This window comes from Lepisosteus oculatus, chromosome 19, assembly GCF_040954835.1.
Source record: "Lepisosteus oculatus isolate fLepOcu1 chromosome 19, fLepOcu1.hap2, whole genome shotgun sequence".
Taxonomy (NCBI): Eukaryota; Metazoa; Chordata; class Actinopteri; order Semionotiformes; family Lepisosteidae; genus Lepisosteus; species Lepisosteus oculatus.
This window is the reverse complement of record NC_090714.1, coordinates 11004073-11027222: the sequence shown is the minus strand read 5'-3', so window position 1 is coordinate 11027222 and position 23150 is coordinate 11004073. Positions and strand designations below refer to the sequence as shown.

Sequence of the window (23150 nt, the reverse complement as noted above, 5' to 3'; positions counted from 1 at the left end):
ATGTTTCTTTAAGATAACTGACTTGCACAGATTTGATGTGAAATATCTGAGCGCTGTCCATTTTTCTCCTGTGTGGGTCTATCTAACTAAATGCAAGACAAGTGTCTTGTTTCATTTATTATCAAGCAGCTGGCAGATGTTGACAACAAAATATCTAAATCAGCAAATTTAACTTTTTTGCAGTAGACCAACAAGATATATTGCCTAGTTTTGGGGACTTGCTTCATCAACAAATAAATTCCCTTGCTAAGTGTTTCTTGTTTTTCTGTGTGCAAGTATTACATATGTTGGATAAGAGTCAGCTCGGGGTATTTTTTTTTGGTGTGCTTTTGGGTTTTTGATGTCCCACAGCAAAACAAGTCCTGTTTGATTTGTTACAGAGGGATTTGGGTTTTGTTGCCTGAGCAGATTGTAGTTTTGCCTCCCTGAGTGTGAAGCTGCAGGCCCTGGTGTGGAGGGTGAAGAGAGCTCTGAAAGCTGATTGCTGCTGGACCCCTGCCAGGCCTGAGGAGTACAGGAATCTAGAGAGGGGGCTTGTATGGTACATTAATCTTGTGTGGCCGGAGAAATGGGCCGCAGGGACTCAAACGTCAAACTCCAAGAACCTGAGCCCCATCTGTTTCATTAAGTCACTTTGCTCGATTTTCCCCACCCCCTCCTTCTTTCCTGGTGTCATAAAAAACCAAAGATACTACCGTTGTAGCACCAAACTTCAGCCCAGAGCCGATAACATTCTACAAACGCCACAGTTACAGAAAAGGAAAAGGGTATCTGCCTTTTAACTTCAAGCGGGTTTTTTCTGTCATTCGTAATGTCTTCCTTTATTTTGGCAACACCTAAAAATGGGATACGTAGTTGAAAAGTGTTCTTTGTTCTTCTCTTCCTTTGTGGTATGCGACAGCAGGTGACTTCCCACTTTGAACTTTTATTGTCATTCTGTAGGGATTTGTCCAAATTTGCTGACTGTTTTTTTTTTCTTGCCTTCTCTTCTTTTGGATAATGGCATAGGTCCTTCAGTCCTGTAGATGCATGGTGGGATTCAGGCTTAATCATTATACGTTGAAGCTGTTTTGTCCAAAATAAGGCTCAAAGTTTATTTTACTTAAACCTTTTTTTTTTTCTTCTTTTAAAATCTTACCCTCTGCAGCCATACCAAGCCCCGCACTCGGAGGAATCCATGAGTCCATTGTATAAAATGTAATTGCTAATTTCTCTAAAACCAAGGAGGTTTTTTTTCCCTCCTAAACAAAAGGGAAATCATCCCAAATTCTATAAAAAGCAAATGACTGGACATCTAATTCCTCCTGGCTGAACTCTTCGTCTTTTTTCCCAGGAGGAGAAATCAACTGGTATTGTAGCGAGACGGTGTCATTATTTCCCCGACCTCTGCTGACAGATCGTGTCTATGTAAAGGTGGCAGTTCAGGTCTGGAGTCAGCCTTTGAAAGATATGCCTGTTCTTTGCCCGGACTAGGAAGCTAAAACAGCCAGCTTGATGAGATTGTGTAATAGCGCAAGGTATCCAAGTGGGCTGGGGTGCTTTGCGGTCAAGCGTTGCGTAACTAATAGAATTATGGGACTCCCCACTTCATTCTGCGGCCTCTGCTGTCATGTTAATACTGCTGGAGAGCTTTCATTTATTTATTTTCTCTGCCTCTTGGCCCTCGCGGTCTCCTTGTTTGACTTATGTGGTCTGAAGAGGCCGGATCACGCTGGCTTCAGTCACTCTGAACACTGTGATCAAATGTCCGTGAGCATTGTGGCGCTGCGCTGGTTGCGCTCCCAGCTGTGCTCAGACACTCGCTCCAGGAACATCCCTGCTCTGAGCACAGGTCAGCTTCTCTCCCTGCGGGAAAGGAGTCGGAGGATGGATTAAGATCCAAAGGCTCTATTTACCTAATTTGATCCAGTGCGTTTTTTGCTTTGTGCATGTCTCTTGTAAAGGAGAGAGAGAAAATGTGTAATGCTCTTTAACCTTTTTTTTTAGATAAACCACTGCATGGTTTTCTCATTTCATTTACTCTGCAATAAGAGAAATATACATTGAAATCTAGATCTAAATCTGTCTGTATCAGATGGGAGAGGAATTGCATTGAGGTTGCAGATATTTAATTTGTAATGGAAAAGGCACACACAGCAGAATTTCATAAGGTGTGATTCCATCATGTGGATGAGGCATGTGCATTTAGATGATATCAGTGCACTGCTAGCAGGGTCTAACATTTGCATACTTTAGCATAAATTACACTAATGATTAAGTCTTTTTTTAATAAATGTTATAAGGGCCTACCAGTTAGGTTGCAATACAATCCAATAAGTGTGTCAGAGCATAAGAGGATGGTTTTATCATGTATTCACACAGTGTACAATTTATGGTAATTATAGAGCAAATCTTCCAGTCAGGCATAAGTTTGCCCTTTTTGAGAATACTAAAAAAGCAAAATAAAGTGTGTTAATGTTAACGTTGCTGTAGAATGATTCATTTTGTAATAGTTTTGGAATAGTGCATTCTAAAACCCTTGTTTTATAGAAACAGTCCAAATTGAGTCTCTCTCTCCTCCCCCCCACGATTATAAAGATAGTGAAATCCTGCTTTAAATTATAGCTTGTACCTCCCTATGAGATGCTGGTTGCCTGGTGCCTAATAACTACTGTCTCTGTGAAGATGAGCCCTAACCCGCTCATTTGCTGAGCTTTTTTAGAGCTGAAGACCTAATTGAGCCCTGCTTAATAACTAGATGTTTAATGGGGATCTTTACAGGCTAAATGCGGCTTTGACAAATTTGGAAAAACAAGCATGTTTTAAGGGGCTGAAGGAGAATTTGCAAATCAAAGTGGTTTGTACTGTATAACAACCCTGGTAAAATCCCTGAAAGCGATGAGCAATGTGGTAGGTACATGTCTATAATAGCTCGAGTGCCTAAGAAGTTCATGCTTTAATAAATGTATTCTATGGAGTTTTTTTTTTAATTGTAGTATTATTTTAAAAATTGAGCAGTCAATTAACAAGAAGAGACTGTTGATGTACTGTTCCTACCACCAGAACAGAACATGGGTCAAGGATCATTTTATAAGGGTACAAAACTGTGCTTTTGGATCATTTTGACCCAGCCAATCTTAACTTTAAGCTAAGCGGGGTTTGTTTTCCCCCAAACTACATTCAAATAGATGTTGAGCAATTATGTACTGTGAATCTGATTTTTTTTTCCCTTGCAGTCCTCAGATCATAAAATCGTTAGTCATGCAGTATTTGGAGTCTAGCTGAAGGATTGTTCTGTTTCTTGTTAAGATGTCCATAGTGGGATTTTGTCTTGCAGCGCGCACTCAAAGATTTCAAGAAATGGGATTTAAACCACTGTTTTTAACAATGCTTTCTTTGGCACGATTTGCCTTCCCTTGCTCCCCTAGTGATTCAGGGTTACTATGAGGGTATGAAATCCCAGTGATTTATTCCTGCATTTAATTGGATTTCATTTCAAAGTTTGAAAAGTGTAGGAATGTGGGAGAGCAGTTGGAGAAAACTGAATTTCCAGCTAATATTAAGCCATGTTTCTCAAACTCCATTCCTGTAGGGACTTGTCTTGTTTTTTTTTTATTCTACTTGTAGGTTTATGAGCTGCATTTTGATTGTGTTCATGGGTTAACTTTTTTTTTTGTAGGTAACTGTGCTTTGATTGAATTGGGTGTCCTGAGGAATCGAGCATAAAAGTTCGAGGCTTCAATTAAGAATAAATTTGATTTTACTCTTCGGGTTGCAGCTAAAATCAAAGATGAGAGACCTTCCAGGACTCTTGGAGACCCCTGCTTTAAGCAACAGTGTGGCGACTAGATGTGCAGTCAAACATGCACGCGGGGTTAAGACGACACTGAGGGCCTGCGACTCTCACCTTGCTGTCCGCAAGTCTTGCAGCACTGCTCACCTTTGCCCTGGGGGTTGCGCTCAGCGGTTGCCCTTTTAGGCAGAGGAATGAAGCGCTGCGAGGCCTTTCCTGCTCCTGGGACTTGGGTACTATGTGGCTGTCTGTCTGTTTTGTGGTTTTTGGCCTCGCCTTTCAGCCTGGCATGCTGCCAGTAATCCTTTTCCCCTTAGCTTGCCCCCTCATGGGCATCTCCTGTCTGCTGGCCAAATCGACGCAGTGTGCACATTCCAGCGCTGGATGTTGGCCATGTCTTCCGCATGAACCGAAACCTAGCCCAGCCTTCACTGGGATACAGATGTGTACAACTAGGAGGCTTGCCTGGCACTGCCCGATCCCATAAGGCTCCGTTTTCATTGTTCATGATGCTTTTCAATGAAGCACATCATTGACTAAATAGCCATGAGTTCAAGCTTCGTGCTGATGAATGGTGGCCTGGTCTAAGCTCCCAAATGTTTTACCGAGTTTTAGAGTTCAGTTCTTTGCTAAATGCTGACCTTTGTGGTGATAAGCTGCTAGTGGCAGCCTCTAAGCCAGGGGCCTTGTCTTAGTTTCAGGGTAATGACTGTAATTTGTATTCTTCAGGACTTTGCCAAGCAGCTGAATACACATTAGAAACTTGCATCTGTCCAGGAAGTGATCTCAAAGCCTCCCTATGCAAAATCCAGCTATTATCCCTGATGAGTAGGGACTTCAGACATGGAAACAAAAGTGTGCTAAGGCAGCATTATACATGGTTGGCTAAAACACAATGTTTCAAAGTGTTGTTTAGGAGAAGACTCAGGAGCTCTCAAACGAGGTTGTTAAGGTTCCATTTTGAGCTCTGAAGTCTACACATCACTGATATGAAGTTTAGCCACTTGTGACCAGAATTCGCCATGGAGATACAGTAACTCACAACAGATGAATACTCTGTTTCAGTCCTGTATTATCCGAGTCCTCACACCTCCTGTGTTTGTATGAGGGTCATGTGGGCTGAAAAGAAGATCATTGCTGGCCTTTGAGTCCACATTTGATGTGTGCGGAAACAATTCAGTAGTTATTTTTAGAATCTGTTGGCTGTGTATAATGTCTTTATGATGCTTTGTCTTCATATGCCCCAGTAATCTTTCCCCGGTTAGGCTTTGTTTGGGTATTGTAACCATGGAGCTCCATTTATTTTGTTGATTTCTTCAAAATTCTGTGATTCTCGTTGTTTATGCGCCAGTCCCTCTTTTGTACACTTCCAGTGTTCCCGAGGACTACAAGAGTGGAAAATCTCTAGGGCCAGTGGAGTCACTACAGGAACACCCCCAGAGTCCAAACAAAGTTCTTATCGGATACAGCCGAGGCCTGGTGGTGCTGTGGGACCAGAGCACTAGGCAGGTGGACGGCCTCTTCCTGGGAAACCAGGTGAGTGAAGCTCCTCGCTGATGCCTTTTTTAGTCAAAATGGGCTGTGTCTGCATTGTATCACCAGCTTCTAAGTGCTGCTACTTTTTTCAGAGGTGTTCTGTAATATCACACACTGCATAGCTCATAGTATTATCACACTCTCATGAAAACCTCCCTATGTCCCCATTTCCCATAAAGCAGAAAAGGTAATAAACATGATCAAATGCCACGAGTTGTCAAGGAGGCCATATTTACAGGCATCTCTCCCATTTCTTTCATTTGTGTGAAACGCTGACAAAGAGCAAGTCTTTCAAGACCTTCACGTAATGATCGAGCACAGTTTTCTAAAAGAGTTGAAGAGCAGCATCAACACTGCAAATTGCAATAGGTGGGGGGAGATTAGAGTTCATGAGTTGCAAAATCATGGGGGAGGTGAAGCCGATCCATCTGAATGCCCTCTACAAGCAACGGGTCAAAAGAAGGCTAAGAACATTATGGAGAGTGTGGTCACCCCCTCCTCTGTGGATTTGCACTATTCCCATCTGGGAAATGCCTCTGTGCCTCAGGGTATAATGGAAACAGACTAAGGAAGTTGTTTATCCCTTTTGCAATTTGTCTCTAAATGTAAAAGAAATTGTCCTGAACTATTGCTGAACTTGGTGATGCTTGTTTTTGTTGTTATACTTTGCTGCAAAGCGAATTTCCCCAAAGGGATCATCAAGCTTGAACATTACTGGCATCCTGGCTAGCTTTTGTCTTAGCTATCCATGTCAATCGATAGCAGGTAACTGCAGTCCTTGGAGACTGAATTTCTACAGGCTTCGTAATTAACTGCTGTAACACACTGAGGGGCCGAGTGCTTTTTCAGGCATCTTCTGTTGGCAGTTTCCCTACACCTACCGCATAGTTGAGTTGAGAAATAGTGCACAAGTATTATTCCTCGTCTTCATGTTCTGGTCCAGACTGCGTTTCAACCAAGTTGTGCTGTCAAAATACTGGTTCAGGTTTTTCCCCATTGAAAGATGGGTCTGCCCAGAAAGAAAACCATCTCTACTTTCCCTCTTGTCATATTCCTAGGAAACTCCTCCAGTTCCCCAGACTGGTCAATTTCCTTCCCTTGAATACCTGAAGCAAGTGCTTCCCAGGTGTGCCTTGCTTTTCTCACTCTTGTCCCAAGTCCTCATTGCCTCCGAGACCTTTGCAGCCTTCAAACTGGCTCTCCACGGCTCTCCATACTGTATAAAACCAAGACAAAAATAATAGTTCCTAATCCTTCATCGCATTTATTGCTTCAGCAAAGATCTGAGGTAGAATTACAACCACGCAAACTGGTGTTTCTGGGAAATGTAGCTGCCCGTCTCCATTTCCTCTATTGGGACTTTTCCCCCAGACCTGCGTCTTGGTGAGGAGACTGGTGAAGGGCTCGGATGTTTGACGGTTTCTGTCTTGTGTGTATGTCCCCCCCCCAGCAGCTGGAGAGCCTGGGCTGGGAGCGCAGCGGGAAGACGTTGGTGAGCTCCCACAGCGACGGCGGATACATGGTGTGGGCAGTGAACGGCGGCGGCGGCGGCCTCCGGACACAGCAGCCCGTCACCTCCATCATACCGTACGGTGAGCGGGGGAGGCCGCTTGAACCCGAGCGCTCTCCGGGAACGCACCGGGCAGAGGTGTCAGTGGGGCCCAGTAGGGGGCGCTCACCCTGTGGTCTGTGTGAGTCCTAATGCCCCAGTATAGCGACGGGCACACTTTAAAGTAAAAAAGGGCGTTTCTCAAAAAGATTAGGAGTGTTACCCCAGTGTCCGGGCAAAACTTTCCATTAGCCTTTACCAATCATGGCCTCCTAATAATCCCCATCTCTGAACTGGCTTCATTACTCTGTTCTCCTCCCCACTGAAAGCTGGTGTGTGGGGAGCGTTCTGGTGCACTATGGCTGCCGTCGCATCATCCAGGTGGGGCTGCACACTGGTGGTGGTGGAGGGGAGTCCTCATTTACCTGTAAAGTGCTTTGAGTGGAGTGTCCAGGAAAGTGCTATATAAATTAAAGGAATTATGAATTATCACTACTTGAATGGAGCCAGGCGATGGCACTGCACTTTTTACTTTTTGTCCGGCGGCTGTGTGCAAGATTCAGCCGCGGCCTGGTCTGCCCTGAGCGTTGGAGAGCAATCAGCTGACCAGACTCCAGGTGACAGTGCGTCTGAGCTACACTCCATTGTTCGCTGAACTGAGTGGCGGCAATAAATAGCTTACACCCCAGCGTGTGGGAACACATTCACCACCATTGGTTGGTTTTAACTTGGTGTTTCTCGGCAAAGGAGGCCAAAGGTTAAATTTGACAAATTTGTCCTGTAATCTGAATTCCATAACCATTTCAGATTACCTAAAGTAATTGCTTCTGAAAACGTATATTTCAGTGGTTTTTAATACAGTAGCATAACTATTTTTAAGAACAGGTAAAAGAGAGGGGCTCTTCTTACTATTTCTGCTTTACTTAGGAGTTAAGCAGGAGGTTTCTGCTGCCTTCCTCCTGGCAGTTTGAGTTTTTGACAGCAGTTGGTTAACCGCAGAGCAGCACATGGGGCTCCCTGTGTCTGCCAGGAAACCCACCAGTGTTTGTTGAGGTTTGTCTGAAACAAGTCTTTCTGCTCCTCCCTCTCCAGGTCCTTTTCCTTGCAAAGCCATTAACAAGATCCTGTGGAGGACGACCGAGTCCGGGTTTGTGTCACGCCTTCTTCAATAAAAGTGGTGGAGCTGACCCGAAATGTCTAATCCGCTGAGCTAGTTTACCGAAACGTCACAATGTCTTGAATTCTACATGTTCATATTTAAAAGCATGTGTAATTTGATCTTTACGGTGATCTTATTTATATAGAAATGTACCGCTTCCTTAAGGCTCTAATGTAACAAGACCTGAAAATTACAATGAAGTGTTGAGGTACAGCCCATGGGTGTTTCGTATACAGTTGGTTCCTTATATCAGGGATTTCAGTTTGGGTCTTGGGGACCCCCACACACATGCTGGTTCTTACTCTAGCTGAGCTTATCTTCCTAATTGAGGTCTTAATATGTTTGCTGTCTTTTTTCCCCCCAGAGATTTGGGATTTTATTTGACATGAAATGCAATGGTTAAAAGCCAAAAACCCTTAAACACTTCAAATTAGTCGTAATATTAAGTCCGTGGAGGGTTCACTCGTATAACCGAGGGCTTGACTTGAACACAATCCAGCAGCTGTGTGATTCACTAGGACTGGGATTGGGAATTCCTGCTTCGTACTGTAATGCACAGTGTTTCTAGATGGATTTATTTTTCCTTTGGTTGCTTTAGGGCCCCTTTTGTGCTGTTCAGTGGGGGGATGCCCAGGGCCAGCTATGGAGACAGACACTGTGTGACTGTGCTCCAGGAGACGACACAAGTGACGTTGGACTTCACCTCTCGCGTCATTGACTTTTTCACCATTCACAATACAGATGTTGACAAAGGTCAGTGAGATCAGTAGCTAAGCTTTTAAGTTCCTGCAAGTGCACACCTCATCTGTTTTTTGCAGCAGTTTAAAAATGTTTCGGATAAACATTTTGCACTCAGAATGAACTAAATGCATTTCAGAATGATCTCCGGTTGCACGATGTAACAGTATCCTGGCAAGAATATTGGCAAAGAATTCTGGGAGATCTTAAAGGATTAAAAATTGAAATCTGCTCATTAAATTTGATGCTTTGAGTAAACTGGATTTTTAGTACCAGCTTTAAAATGTTTTTATCTTTATTATGCGTTTGATTTAGTTAAGGAATTTGACACTAAGTTGCTCATTTTTTAAGGCTACCAGCGTCTCCCAGTTTGATCCCTCCTGTTTTGCTGTAACAGAGTACGATGACCCCACTGCCCTGGTGGTCCTGCTGGAGGAGGAGTTGGTTGTTATAGACCTCCAGACCTCTGGGTGGCCCACTGTTCCATCTCCATACCTTGCTCCACTGCACTCTTCTGCCATTACCTGCTCCTACCACATTTCCAATGTGCCAACCAAGCTGTGGGAAAAGATCATTGGTGCAGGGCAGCAGCAGAGCCCACCTCAGACACACATGGTAAGATTGTGCTTGCAACTTGGAGAAGGGATATCGGTGATACAGGACCGCTGATGTGGAACAACCGAGTCCATCAGGGACCTAATAATTAATAATAATAATTGCTTACACTTATATAGCGCTTTTCTAGACACTCCACTCAAAGCGCTTTACAGGTAATGGGGACTCCCCTCCACCACCACCGCTAATGTCCAGCCCAACCTGGATGGTGCGACGGCAGCCATAGTGTGCAAGAACGCTCCCCACACACCAGCTATCAGTGGGGAGGAGAGCAGAGTAATGAAGCCAATTCAGAGATGGGGATTATTAGGAGGCCATGATTGGTAAGGGCCAATGGGAAATTTGGCTAGGACCAAAATTAGCCAAAAAAGAATGGGCTACCTTTGGGGGGACAAATTTCAAAAGGAACTCGGTTCAAAGAGTAGTTCTCCTAGACAGTGGCTAAATGAATGGGTTGAGGTGGTTTAAGGTGGTAGAGGTATCTGGCTAGAGCTATTGTTGTTTCCATCTGCAATGTTGGTCTTGTCAGATATCTGAAGCTTAGCAAGGCTGAGCTTAGTTGGTACGTGGATGGGAGACCTGTCTGTGGACTGGTGTGTGCAAACCAATGCCCAAGTATGGAAACTGGAGGACACTGTGGTATATGAGGTTCTGTCATTAAGATGAGTTGTGAAACCAACATCCTAACTTCATTTTAGCAAACTATTCAGAAGAAGAATTTGTATCCCTGCCATCCTGGCTGAACCTCACACTGGGCTTACGCAGTCTGGCCTACCTCTTCTCCTTCATTCAATGAGGAAAGCAGTTTTTCACTTTTTCTACCCGATCTGCTGTGCAGTGGGGCTGCTGGTCCAGAATGGCTATGGTGTCATACTGTTGGGTGCTGCACTGAAGTGGTGGGTGATTTCTGTATCCTGGTCCCAAAGCCTTTCACATACAGAATGTTATATAAATGCATTAATATATCACTTTAACTGTTGTTCCTAAAATATTAAGGTTTATGCACGGTTTAGATCAACAGGTATTTTAGATTGGTTGTTCCATCATTATAGAGATCATCCACAACACTAACACAAGAGCTTCTGCCGTTTGAGATATTAAGAAAATGGTCCTGAAGGTATGACTTTATGGGACAGAGGTTTACTGTACCTGCATGTACTATTGTAGAATAGTAGTAATTGGGATCCTTATTTCCCAACCACCACATGCAAAGTTTCAGCACAGCCTCAGACTTTAGTATACTTAACAGCTTAAGAGTTGTAAAATTCACACTGTGTTGGCATAACACATAGGGGTTTAAACAGACTGGTCCTGCTGCTGGCTGTAGTGAGTTACCTTACCCACACACTTCAGGACAGCTAATACTCTGGATTTTGCAAAGCAGCCACAGTTGACAGGTGGTTGTAATGCAGGTTTGATTGTATTAGCACAGTGCCAGGTGTCAGTTGTTAAATGCATTATAACTAAATCTGAGTGTTTGATAGGAAGCAGATGGAATGCTTAAATTAAACGTAGCCGTTGGCACATTTATGCACAGAGCCTGCAAGGAGTTGGTATTGAGAATACTGTGGCATGAGAAGAAAGAGATATATGAAATGCTGTGAAACCCCGTTTCAGAGTTCTGTGCCATTCCCCGTGTGGGCTGTCAAATATTAAACGTGTGACACAATGAAGTGTGATCCGAAAGCGTGCCATTTACTGTTCCCAAAACAGTGATGTCAACATGAGCTTATCCAGACATCACTCACATCTATTACTCACACATCTGAGTCCTGCGAGAGTACGTGGTTATCAGCCAAAATATTAGCAACATTCAGTCAGGTAACTACACTGACGTGGTGACAGGCTGTGTATGTGTAGCTTTGCTGGCCAGAACAATCCTGTCAGGAGCTGGAACAGTATTCCATGTGTCCGTCTAGCAGACAGTGACAACTATCAAAACATTATGCTTGAGCATAATACATTCCATATGCTCTTCAGGGTGTTATTGCTGAAGCCCGCCATCGTGTTTTGTGAGTCTTGGCCAGGTACTTGCATTTTGTATGGTCTGCAGTGATCTCAGAGGTGCAACTTTTGCTTTTTTCCCCCTGTATCTAGAAGTGGCCCATCAACGGGGGGAAGAACTTGGCACCAGAGCCGAAGCACAAAGGCCTGCTTCTGACTGGGTAAGGTTTAGCAGTGTGTCGCCAAGAATAAGGACCTGTCAGGGATTCCTGTGGTATCCAATATCTTCCAACACAGCTTTCTTCATTTTTAATTATAGCAGTGTTATAACAGTGGGCAAGAGATAGTGTAGTGGGTAGATTTCTGAACTTGTAACTGGATAAAGGTACAACAGCAGGGTCTGCAGCAGGATTTCGAACCCACAACCCACCAGTTGTTCCAGTCCACCCAGCTGCAGAAGTGGGGACCAGCATTACTGGAGGATTGGTGTCCCATCCATGAATAGTGTTTGTCTAACACGGAGTACTAGTATTTCACCGTTTTGGAAGATGGACATCAGAATAGATCTGTGACTACATACTGCATATAACAGATTAGTGTTTATACCTGTGTGAAAGCATGGTAAAGTGCAGTGAAGAATAGTAAATTCATTGTAAAAGAGTAGATAAAAAAAAAATTGCAAATCGTTTTACCCTGAACAGGGGAAGGCCTAGCAGAAGCACATGGAAGATGCGCCGTCTTACACGACTGTAAATTACCTAGATAAATTATCATAGTATAATGCATAACACTGGACAACTGGACTCTACTGACTTCCTTAAATGAGCAGATTAAATGGGTATCTTCCAAAAGAGATGGAGATAAACCATTATCAACCTAATAGGTATAGAAAAATATGAGTGACGTAATCGCAATTAGTCTCTCTTAGTCTTGTCATGAGACGCAATTATCACCGTTTAGCAAACTTCCTATAAAGACAGAGCAAAACCTGCTAGAAGGACTCCAGCATGACTCCCTGCAGTTTTGATGCATATGATTTAATAGACTATAGTGAGGTGCAGTCCTGGATTAGGGCAGATGACTCATTAGTCATACTGTGCAATACTGGGATTGGGTTACCTCTAGGTCCTTTTGCGCTGCATTTTCTTTGTTGGTGGGACTTTTTTTTTTTACTATTAAAATATTAAATAAATAAAGTGCTGTTATTAAGAAGCGTTTAGAGTCAATAAAGTGTAAAGATCTGTGCAGTTGAACTGTTTACTCTGAGAGGTTGCAAGCAAGAGCAATGGGAAGATCTGAATCTTATTACTCTCTTGTGAGTAAATGGGACTTTTAGCCTTAACTGTAACTGGGCAAAACAAGCCTTCACGTCCTTAAAGAGCATTGCTCTTTGTATATTGCTACAGCAGTCAAGAAGACTGTAAACCTTTTCATAGTTAACATAATGAAAACCCTTAGTAGATAAGTGGTTTTCGAGCAGGGGTCCAGGGATAGTGTCTTTAGATACCATCGTATGAAAGGAGGAAAATATGTATTTGTCCCAAATCGACACTAGTCCACCATAGTCAGGTCATAGTATAGTCAGATCAGATCCACCATGCAGATGTTGGCCTTTATTTTTTTTCAATTTTGTAATAATTAATAGAAATCTTTATCATTATTACACACCTCCATTAGGTTGTTTCCACTTCCAGTAAGCGCCCCATTGTAAACTTGGAAAGGGGTACTTTCTGCAGAAAGTAAATGGCTAATTAACTCATCCAGAAGTGCAGGTCTGTGAACAGGAAGAGCACATCAGTGTTGTCCTCCATGCACTCACCCACGTTGTCTTCAATTTTGTGTGTAGCCATGAAGATGGTACAGTGCGATTCTGGGATGCCTCGGGCGTCTCGCTCAAGCCTCTTTACAAACTGAGCACTGCCAACATCTTCCAGACCGACTGCGACCACAACGACAGCCTGACGCAGTCGGGGGAGGAGGAGTGGCCACCCTTTAGGAAGGTAAGCCCCAGGACCCCGGTGATGGTGAAGAGATAGTCGCTGTTCAAGTGTTTTGTCCTGACGCGGAGCCCCTGCAAAGCAGAGGTGGTAACCCCTTAGTCAGTCGTGTTTTGTGAAACATTGCAAGAGCAGGAAATCTCCATTCCAGTCTCCAGCTACAGTACAGCTACGTCTCTTTTAAATGTGTGACTTAAGGCTGTGGAGGAGGGTTAAATTGGTCTAGTTAATCCTTAAATGGATTGATATAACCCTTCTCTCTTTATACCTTAAGTCGCGATGGAAAACGCACTGAATTCAGAACCCCAAGTACTACAGTGGGGGAAACCCTGGTGTATCACAGGTGTGATTTATTCTGCACGGAAAGCAATAAATGTATTTATACACCACTTTTTCAGTATTGGCAGCAGTTGGAGGGCTATGTGATGCAGTTACCAGGTTTTAAGAGGAGAAAAGGGTTGCTGCTCCATTGTAAGTACTTAAAGGGAGTTAAGTTTTTTTAACTGCCCCAATCCAACTGTGGGAACCTTTTTAGATAATGTGAAGTTATAGTAAAAACAGCCTAATACTTCACCATGTTGGGGCTAGACTACGTTTCTTCCAGAAAACAATTGAACTGTGGAGAGTTCAGCTATGAACCAGGGGACATATGAAGAATTTAATCCAGATTAAGGATTTTTCCTGACCCTTTTGCGCTTTCACAAACCAAGAATATACAGATTTATTTTTCAGCCCTGCATATCCAAATGTGTAAACCTAATGGCCTGATAAGTGTCACTCATATCAGGGAGTACAGTTTTCATCAAAATATAAGCCAAAGACAGTTTCTTTCTCTTTCCAGGCTTCTCCTTGCAAAAAAGCAATAAGACTACAGTCTGGAACACAGCATCCTCAGCATATAGTGTTCACACAGGCTCATCATCCTGTTCTGAGTGCAATTAAAAACAGATTGTTGAGGATTTTAATCTTCTGAAGATCTCGACAATTTGTCTGCTATGTTTTCACACAACATACTGTACTTATTCTGCTGAGGTATACTATATCTATACATAGGTGTGTGTGTATATATATATAGTACTATACTCGGATATTTGTTCAACTGTTTGGGCTACTATAAAAGCACAATACAGAACAAGATGGAAACAATCTAAATTGTTTTCAAAAGCATTTTTCTTCATCTTTATCTGCTACAAGCTTGCATGCTCTGTGGAAACTCACTGCTCCCCATTATCAAGGAAGCTTGTGTGGAACGAAACGCATATTAAAGCCGAGTATTGATTTTGTTTTGATGCAACACTATCATCTACCTTAGAGAATGATCACGGTTAGTAAGAGTTCCATTAATGGCTTTTTAGCCCTGAGTTGTTCCAGTACATTCACATAAAACCATCTGTTATTAAAAAAATTATTGCCTATCAATGTAAATAGTTCACACCAGCTTCTTCCTTGAGTGGATCAGTTAGTTCGATGTGTTACACGGTTTCAAATGACCACTCCTGGAAAATGTCACGTAATGTTGAGTGGCGCTTGATTTCGATCATAACATGACTCAAGCATTTCTTGTGACATTCCAGGTTTGGTCAAGTTATGCGGTACAGATGGGGAATGACTTTAGCTAAAGTATTGGAAAGCTGGGAAGAAAAGGCTCGTAAATCAACAAGGTGGAGCTCTTTTAAATTGAAGATTGGATCCAGCAAATAAGAAACGTTTGGTTTTGCATTTTAACTTGCAGAGCGCATGAACTGGATCATTCCAATTATAAGATGCACTGATAATGATGACTCAAGCAAGCATTGCTTATTACTGTCTGCTCAGCTCCTCGACTGAACTTGCTCAGCAAGCTTTTGCTGTGTGTGGCCTCTAGGCTAGAAATGGATGTCTTCAGTCAGCCTCTTGTTTCAGGTTGGCTGCTTTGACCCATACAGCGATGATCCCCGGCTGGGAATCCAGAAGATCTCGCTGTGTAAGTACAGCGGAAGGCTGGTGGTGGCTGGGACAGCAGGCCAGGTAAGCTGGCTTGGTCTCCATCTTGGGATACAAGAAAATGTGTATTGACCCACATGGGGTTTTATGGAATATAAAAAGAAATGTGATTAAACCTATCTTTGTATTATCCTTGTTGATGCCTAACAAACGCAATTTTATTCTGCAGTGAATTATATTTGCCTAAGCTGTAAAAGTGAACATTTCAAACATGCTGGGCAGAATTTCCACTATTTATGGTGCCTTTTAAAGCATACAACCAGATTAGCTGTAGTAGCAGGAAACGGATGTTTATTGAGCAGTGAGATGAGGCACTGTTATAGTGAATATCCCTCCTCTCAGGTGCTGGTGATGGAGCTGAATGAAGACAAGTCTGATCACGGGATCAACAGCGCCGCGGTGGACCTGCTCCAGGACCGCGAGGGCTTCACCTGGAAAGGTCACGACCGGCTCGCCCCCAAGAACGGGCCAATCAGCTTCCCCCCTGGCTTCCAGCCCCTCGTCCTGGTGCAGTGCATGCCTCCGGCCGCCGTCACCGCCGTAACGCTGCACGCGGAGTGGAACCTCATCGCCTTTGGGACCAGCCACGGCTTTGGGCTCTTTGACTACCAGCGCCGCAGCCCCGTACTGGCCAGGTAACCAATGGGCATTGGGTATACTGCTCCGTGCCTGCCTGTACATGCTGATTGGTTATGTCTTGGCCAATTACAGTATGTGCATGTTGGAATATATATATATATTTTGCTTACCGGATGTACCCCCATGCACAACTGATTTGGTTTCTCACAAAAGTAATGGAAACAGCTGATCAGTAATCCTTGTGCCTAGTAAAGAGGTTAAATTTCCTCTCAAGCTGAAATGTACTGTTATCTTTGCTTAGGTCAGTGTGAGAGGTTTGTGATGAAGTCTTTGGCTAAGTTACTATTTTCAACTGATGATGAATTGGACTTATTTTAATGGTCAGGAACTGGGCATGAGATCCAGAAATATGGTGTCTAAACCGTGGGGTTCTGTAAAATGAATATACCACCCCAGAAGCATCGTGGGTGTGATCTAAGCCCTGCTGCCTTGCTGCAGGTGTACGTTGCATCCCAACGACTCCCTGGTGATGGAGGGACCCCTGTCCCGGGTGAAGTCCCTGAAGAAATCCCTGCGCCAGTCCTTCAGGCGAATCCGCAAGAGCCGCGTGTCGGGGAAGAAGCGCGTGGCCATTAACAGCCCGACCAGCAAGGTGAGGAGGCTGGAGCTGCACACCCCAGGAGGAGCCAGCAGTCTCGTTCTGTACAGGAACCTCTGTTCATCTGATTGGTCCATTTACAGTTGATATTCCCTAGATTGAGACATCTTATGTGCTTCTTTAGCTTGGCAGGATTTTTAACACCCTTAAATGAAGAGTATAATAATAATTCCTTACACTTATGTAGCACTTTTCTGGACACTCCACTCAAAGCGCTTTACAGGTAATGGGGACTCCCCTCCACCACCACCAGTGTGCAGCCTCCACCTGGATGATGCGACGGCAGCCATAGTGCGCCAGTATGCTCACCCCACACACACTATCAGTGGGGAGGAGAACAGAGTGATGAAGCCAGTTCAGAGATGGGGATTATTAGGAGGCCATAATTGGTAAAGGCCAATGGGAAATCTGGCCAGAACACCGGGGAAACACCCCTACTCTTTTTGAGAAACGCCCTGGGATTTTTAATGACCACAGAGCGTTGGGACCTCGGTTTTACGTCTCATCCGACGGACGGAGCTTTTTTACGGTATAGTGTCCCCGTCACTATACTGGGACAAGGCCGCAGGGTGAGCGCCCCCTGCTGGCCCCACTAACACCTCTTCCAGCAGCAACCTTAGTTTTTCCCAGGTGGTCTCCCATCCAGATACGGACCAGGCTCCCACCTGCTGAGCTCCAGTGGGGCTGCCAGTTGTGAGTTGCAGGGTGATATGGCTGCTGGCTATACAATGTAAACTGCAAGTATAGAATAAGTATGAGATGCTGTACTTATGACACATGCCTCGACAATTGATGCAACACTCTTGATTATGATGTTAAGAGGTTAACATCCTCATGCAGGAAGCCTTGTTCTAGACTCCCAAGACCCCTGAATGCGGCAGCACCCCCTCCCCAGTCTGATCGTAAGACTGTCTCTCAGGTCCAGGAAGCCAATGCCCAGCTAGCAGAGCAAGCTGGACCGCATGACGTGGAGGTGGCGCCGGTCCAGAGACGAATAGAGCCGCGCTCCGCCGACGACTCTCTCTCGGGGGTTGTGCGCTGCCTGTGCTTTGCTGACACGTACCTGAGAGATGGTAAGACTGCCTGGGCTGGCCGCCAGGATGTCACGCCTCCTGAACGCTTCCATGTTGCAAGATCCATCCAAATACTGTAGTTGGCAATCTAGTTTCCTCTTACTGCTGCATGGTAGGAGGGTATCTGGTGTGTTCATTCTTCTCCTTTGTCACACAGCACAATGAAACAATAGCCAGAGCAAGCATGGCAAAATCTAATTTTAGTTTCTCTTTTACAAATACTCGAGTCCTTAGCAAGCTGCTCGAGGTAATTGGTGAGTTTCCTGAGATCTCTACTTAGTTGTATAAAGATAGACTCCTCATTTAATTATTGCTTTTCAGGTGTTAGCCCTTTTTCTCTTTAATGTTACATTTACGGTGTAGATGCTTGCCATTTATGCAATAACGTGTGCCGGATGTTGGTTATTTACTGTATATTTAAGTAGCTTTAGAATGCAGAACTGGCAGGAATTAAGTGAGCCACATTTTAACATGGTTAAAAAGACAGAAAAGCTGGATAACAGCTTTGATACAGTGCACTGTGGCATTTGATTATATAATTTGCTTTGTTTTATTCCTTAGTCTCAGCCTGGTATTCTTGTTAATTTATGACCAATAAAAACCGCACATATTGCAGCAATATTATGTTGTTTATAGATGGTAGTAATACATTTCTATGAAATGTTTTTTTTTTACTGGAATGTGTGCTTGTTGCTTGGTGCACACATACGTTTCTAGTACAGCAATATCTCCATAGGAATCTTGTTCTGATTTAACATAAAATTAACATTAATGTAAGCCATGCATGAGAACCCATCTTTTTATTTTCAGGTACTTAACGTTGCTCCTTAAGTGAGCAGCAGTGAAAACTTTGTCTAAAAACGTATGTTAACCAGTGTAGTAGTTTGACTTAATTTTTTTTAAGATTGAATTTTCTTTGTCGTTGCTGTAGCGGGTTGTGTGGGAGGGTTCAGGCCTTGGTGAGTAATTCTTTTTAAATAAACAGCCAGCATTTTGGGCAGGCTCTATGGTCTCCTGTCGATGTAGTATTACTTGGAACAGCTGTGTAGCCTTGAGCTGCCAACAAACTCCGCATATTGTCCAATTCAGCAGGATAACAGAGCACACGCTATACAGCACACTATTCTGAATGCAGGAGCTGTGGTGCTTGGACATCAATGGGGTCTAACTTTCGTTGAGGAGAAATTAGGTCTTTTCAGGACGTATGTTCTGGAAAACACCCTACTCATCTTCAGGGTCTGTAGGCAACGGAATTAAAACACAGACAAACTTTCCGTGTAAGTATTCAGCTTGGGAGTTTTTACAAACTAGTTCTGGCTTTAGTTAAGTAGTGGAGGACCACATGTTCTGTGGTAGGATAATCCACAAGGCTTTAATTGAGGAGAAAGCGTTCATGAGCTCCTCATATACAAATTCACTTGGAACAAGTGTGTATCTGAGGAGGTCCCAGTAAATTGTTTACTAATCATTGTGTGTGTTTTTTTTTTAAACAACGCCTTGTCCCGTCTGTCCCCGAAAGGCACGCACCATGGGCCGACGATGTGGGCCGGCACCAATTCGGGCTCGGTGTACGCCTACGCGCTGGAGGTGCCCTCCCAGGACCGGTTCTCGGAGCAGAGCGTGGAGGCCGTGCTGGGCAAGGAGATCCAGCTGATGCACCGGGCGCCCGTGGTGTCCATCGCGGTGCTGGACGGCCAGGGGAACCCCCTGCCCGAGCCCTACGAGGTGTCGCGGGACCTGGCCAAGGCCCCCGACATGCAGGGCAGTCACTCCGTCCTCATCGCCTCCGAGGAGCAGTTCAAGGTGACTGCACGGGCTTGACCCCCCGTCTCGCACTCCTTCCTCAGTTTAGTGTGGACCCCCTGTTTATACTTCCCTTCACAACATCGCTGACTCGGATTTCCCACAGTGTGGGGCTGGGATCCCCAAAACCTATTGAATTCCACCACTTCACTTTCAGCAACCCAGCCTCAATCCCCATACAGTGCCATTGATTTCCTTGGTATGCAGTTTTCTTTATTTCCTTATTTATTGGGGTGTTTCTCCACTTATAATTTAGATGAGCAAAAAAGACCATACTGCACGAGGGAGGGAGTAAGAATCATTTTGAAAGAGCGCTTGAAAACCCATTTAATATTACAATAAAAAGAGTTCAACTGGTCTGTTCTGGGTAGGATTCTTATACCTTATTATAAATAATAAGGTAATTTGTCAGTGAACTGGGTTTTGTGCTTATGGCTTGCTAGTTAGTCAGACGTCAAAATGTGTGGTATTGATGTACATTTTTACCTAATCTTCATAATTTGTATAGTTTGACATTTTCAATGTAAAAGATAATGTGAAGTTCTTAAAAAAAAAAATCAGATGGGCTGAAATTGTGCCCTCTTCTCCCTTTTTTAATGGTACGTGTCCCGTTTGAATACTTGAAGGATTGAAGGTCCTCCTGTTTGGACTGGAGGCTCCACTGAACTTGAACTTTATTGCCATATGTAACCGGTACATGTACTGGTACAAGGGAATTCTTACTTGCGGAAAGTCTCTCGATTTGTAAAACAAGTGTAAAAAACACAAAGTGCAAACGGCGCATCAAGACAATATACAAACAAACAGTAGACGATGTACAAGTAAACATGTAGTGTGTTTGAATGGAAACAATTCAGACGTGTATGAAGACCCGTTGAAGGCAGGCGGGGGTTTAAAGGAAGCGTGGTCACTGTCTCGGCCCTGCAGGTGTTCACGCTGCCCAAAGTCAGTGCCAAGACCAAGTTCAAGCTGACTGCCCACGAAGGCTGCCGGGTGCGGAAGGTGGCGCTGGCCAGCTTCGGCAGCGTGGCGTCGGACGAGTACTCGGAGAACGGCCTGGCGTGCCTCACGAACCTGGGCGACATCCACGTGTTCAGCGTCCCGGCGCTGCGGCCGCAAGTCCGCTACGACTGCATCCGCAAGGAGGACATCAGCGGCATCGCGTCCTGCGTCTTCACCAAGATGGGCCAGGGTGAGCGCGCCGGTCGGCACCGCCCTGCTCCCGGACGCGGGGCCCTGCGAGACGAGACGGGTTGTTCGGGCTTGTGACGTTTTCTATCCTGCCTGTGTCAAACGTGAAAACAAATCTCGGTTTGTCAGGCTGTCATTTTGAAAAGGAACAAGTAATAGGTTTATTCCATGCTGAAAAAAAGAAGAAAGAGAACACAACGTTTCGGCCGTGGAGCCTTCTTCAGGTGTGACACCTGAAGAAGGCTCCACGGCCGAAACGTTGTGTTCTTTCTTCTTTTTTTCAGCATGGAAGAAACCTATTACTTGTTCCTTTGCAGCCTACGCATGCTGACGCAGCTACCCACCTGTCATTTTGAAATATTTGTCATAATATAGGAAAGCATGTATAATTTATAACCACTAATGATGATGATGATGATGATGATGACTTATTTTGGCTGTGGGGGAAACCGTCAAACCTAACATGAGTCGCATCAAGTCTGTCGTCTCTACTTTTACACTCACGTAGACGTTCTACCACTTAACACTATTTATCCCTTCTTACTTCTATAAAATTTGGGTCCTTCATGCACTATTTCAGTCAGAATCAACCCAGCTGCCATCAAACTGCTCTTTTGCTGTGCTTGAAGCTCATCTGGATCGTTTGTGCCGAATTCGACCGTTACTTCTGGAAAATACGGTGTCTTTCTTTCGTGTTCTAATTTTTTCTCTCTTTCTCCCTCTGCGGTTCTTAAGGTTTCTACTTGATCTCGCCCTCCGAGTTTGAGCGCTTCTCCCTGTCGGCACGCGTCATCACCGAGCCCGTGTGCAGCGTGGAGCTGGACAGGCCACACAGCTCCCCTCCTCTCGGGTAACTGGGCAGAATAAAGCGCTGTTCCGGTAACCGAGCCGGACAGCCTTGGCATTAGCCAGTCTGTTGCTTCAGGTCTTTGTTCCGATTCGGAATTTACTCCGCAGAACTTGGCAGCAGGGTCGACGTTGTTTCTGGCTGGCTCATGGTCCTACATTGTAAGAGCCAGGCATGGTGTCCAGGAGTCTTTAACACCAAGTCCAAACATTTAATAAATCCTTCCATTGAGCTTCAGAAATCTCTGAAGGTTTAATGTGTCTAGGGTAATTAGACTGCAGGTGGTGGAAGCCTGACGAAATAAACTTCTGCTTGCAGAGTAACTCGGAGAGGCAGAGAAAATGTTGTGGTTTTGCTTTACTGCACTAAATTAAACGATTGCAATACCTATAGCAGTTTTAAACTTTCAGATCGGCTGCTAATGATGTTAAGAGGCACTGACTGAACTTTATCACTTGGGCTCTGTATTTTTTTCTCCCCTCCTCGGCATATTCTTAGTAGGTAGAATAAAACATTTGATTTTTTTTTACCTTCAAACCTTATTAACATAGTTGGATATTGTGCATTTTAAAAGTTTTTAACTTCTGAGGAACAAAGCTCAAGAATTTTTCAGGTATTTTGTCAGTGTAACTTTCTTGTTAAGCTTCGGTAATTTGGGCAGTCGGTCAGTTGTTCCTGAACAATATTTGCAGCTAGTCTGGCAGCGTTTTCTATTGATATATTTCCCTTTCACATTCATTTAAATCGAGACCTCTAAAGTTTGATTTAAATGTTCACTAATGACATATTTAACTCCAGCAGAAACCTCATGAGTTAAATGAGTTGAGAAGCTCAGTGGGATACAGTCTTATTTTCAAAATTCAAAATTGTTTTTACCCTTGGACCCAAAATTGAAATCTTGCTGTGCTCGTCTTAATGGGGGATAGTATTGGGACCCGAAGAATGTTTTGCCATTAAAATGCCATTAGAAAGAGTAACTCTTCTTTGTCCTTAAAGTCACTTTTGCATTACTTTGAATTAAATGACTGTTATTGGTCTGCATTGTAAAAACAACTCATTTCTGTAAGACTCAAGTGAGTACAGTATATCAACGATTTATACTGTTGTGCAGTGGAAGATTGTGCATTCTGTGTGCACTCCGCAAGCACATTCCATACAGTTTACTGAGCAACCCTGCAGGGGAAATCAATATGGTATTGAGCTGCTATTTGTAAAGGGTCCTACTGCCTCTGCTTACACCATGAGGCTCCCCTGGACCTGGAGAGAATTTCAAATATTGAAACTTTCCATAGTGGAGGGAGAAAAGAGGAGAACAATGCTGTGGCAATGAAGCTGGGGGTGGGAATTGTGTTTTTCATAATGCTAGAACAAGCATGGCCCTGATTCTGGAGGGCAACGATCCTGCAGGTTTTTGTATTGGCAGCTTCACATGTTCAATGACCAGAGATCCATTGACTGATCCAGTTAGGTCCTCCAGAGCTCAGCTACAGCAGAAATCAGAACCCACTGTATTTCTCCAAGCCCAGGGTTGTAGCTGGTGTCAGCCTGCGTGCTGGAGAAATGGCTACTTCTTAAGTCCCATAAGTTAGAGGGACAACTGCACTTCTAAGTAGTGCATGTCTATGAAATTTTAGAATTCTTTTTCTAAATTTAAGAAACACAAAGGCTTATTCCCCTACCCCTTAACACATTTGCACAGTGCCAGC

At 44.1% G+C, this 23150-nt stretch overlaps 1 protein-coding gene across 3 annotated transcripts in view; it reads left to right on the top strand.

The window, feature by feature from the left end:
• The window catches only part of llgl1 (LLGL scribble cell polarity complex component 1), a 74356-nt gene that overhangs the window by 38182 nt on the left and 13024 nt on the right, over positions 1–23150 (top strand). For 2 of the 3 annotated variants that reach the window (XM_015360527.2, XM_006637129.3), the window contains exons 6-19: positions 5146–5308; positions 6759–6900; positions 7950–8004; positions 8615–8769; positions 9152–9369; positions 11467–11534; positions 13160–13313; positions 15213–15317; positions 15636–15928; positions 16371–16524; positions 17450–17603; positions 19123–19406; positions 20334–20598; positions 21333–21447. In XM_015360527.2, the coding sequence (XP_015216013.1) occupies positions 5146–5308; positions 6759–6900; positions 7950–8004; positions 8615–8769; positions 9152–9369; positions 11467–11534; positions 13160–13313; positions 15213–15317; positions 15636–15928; positions 16371–16524; positions 17450–17603; positions 19123–19406; positions 20334–20598; positions 21333–21447 (2325 nt within the window). The remainder of the gene's footprint in view (positions 1–5145; positions 5309–6758; positions 6901–7949; positions 8005–8614; positions 8770–9151; positions 9370–11466; positions 11535–13159; positions 13314–15212; positions 15318–15635; positions 15929–16370; positions 16525–17449; positions 17604–19122; positions 19407–20333; positions 20599–21332; positions 21448–23150) is intronic. The other variant, XM_015360528.2, reaches the window with a different exon arrangement.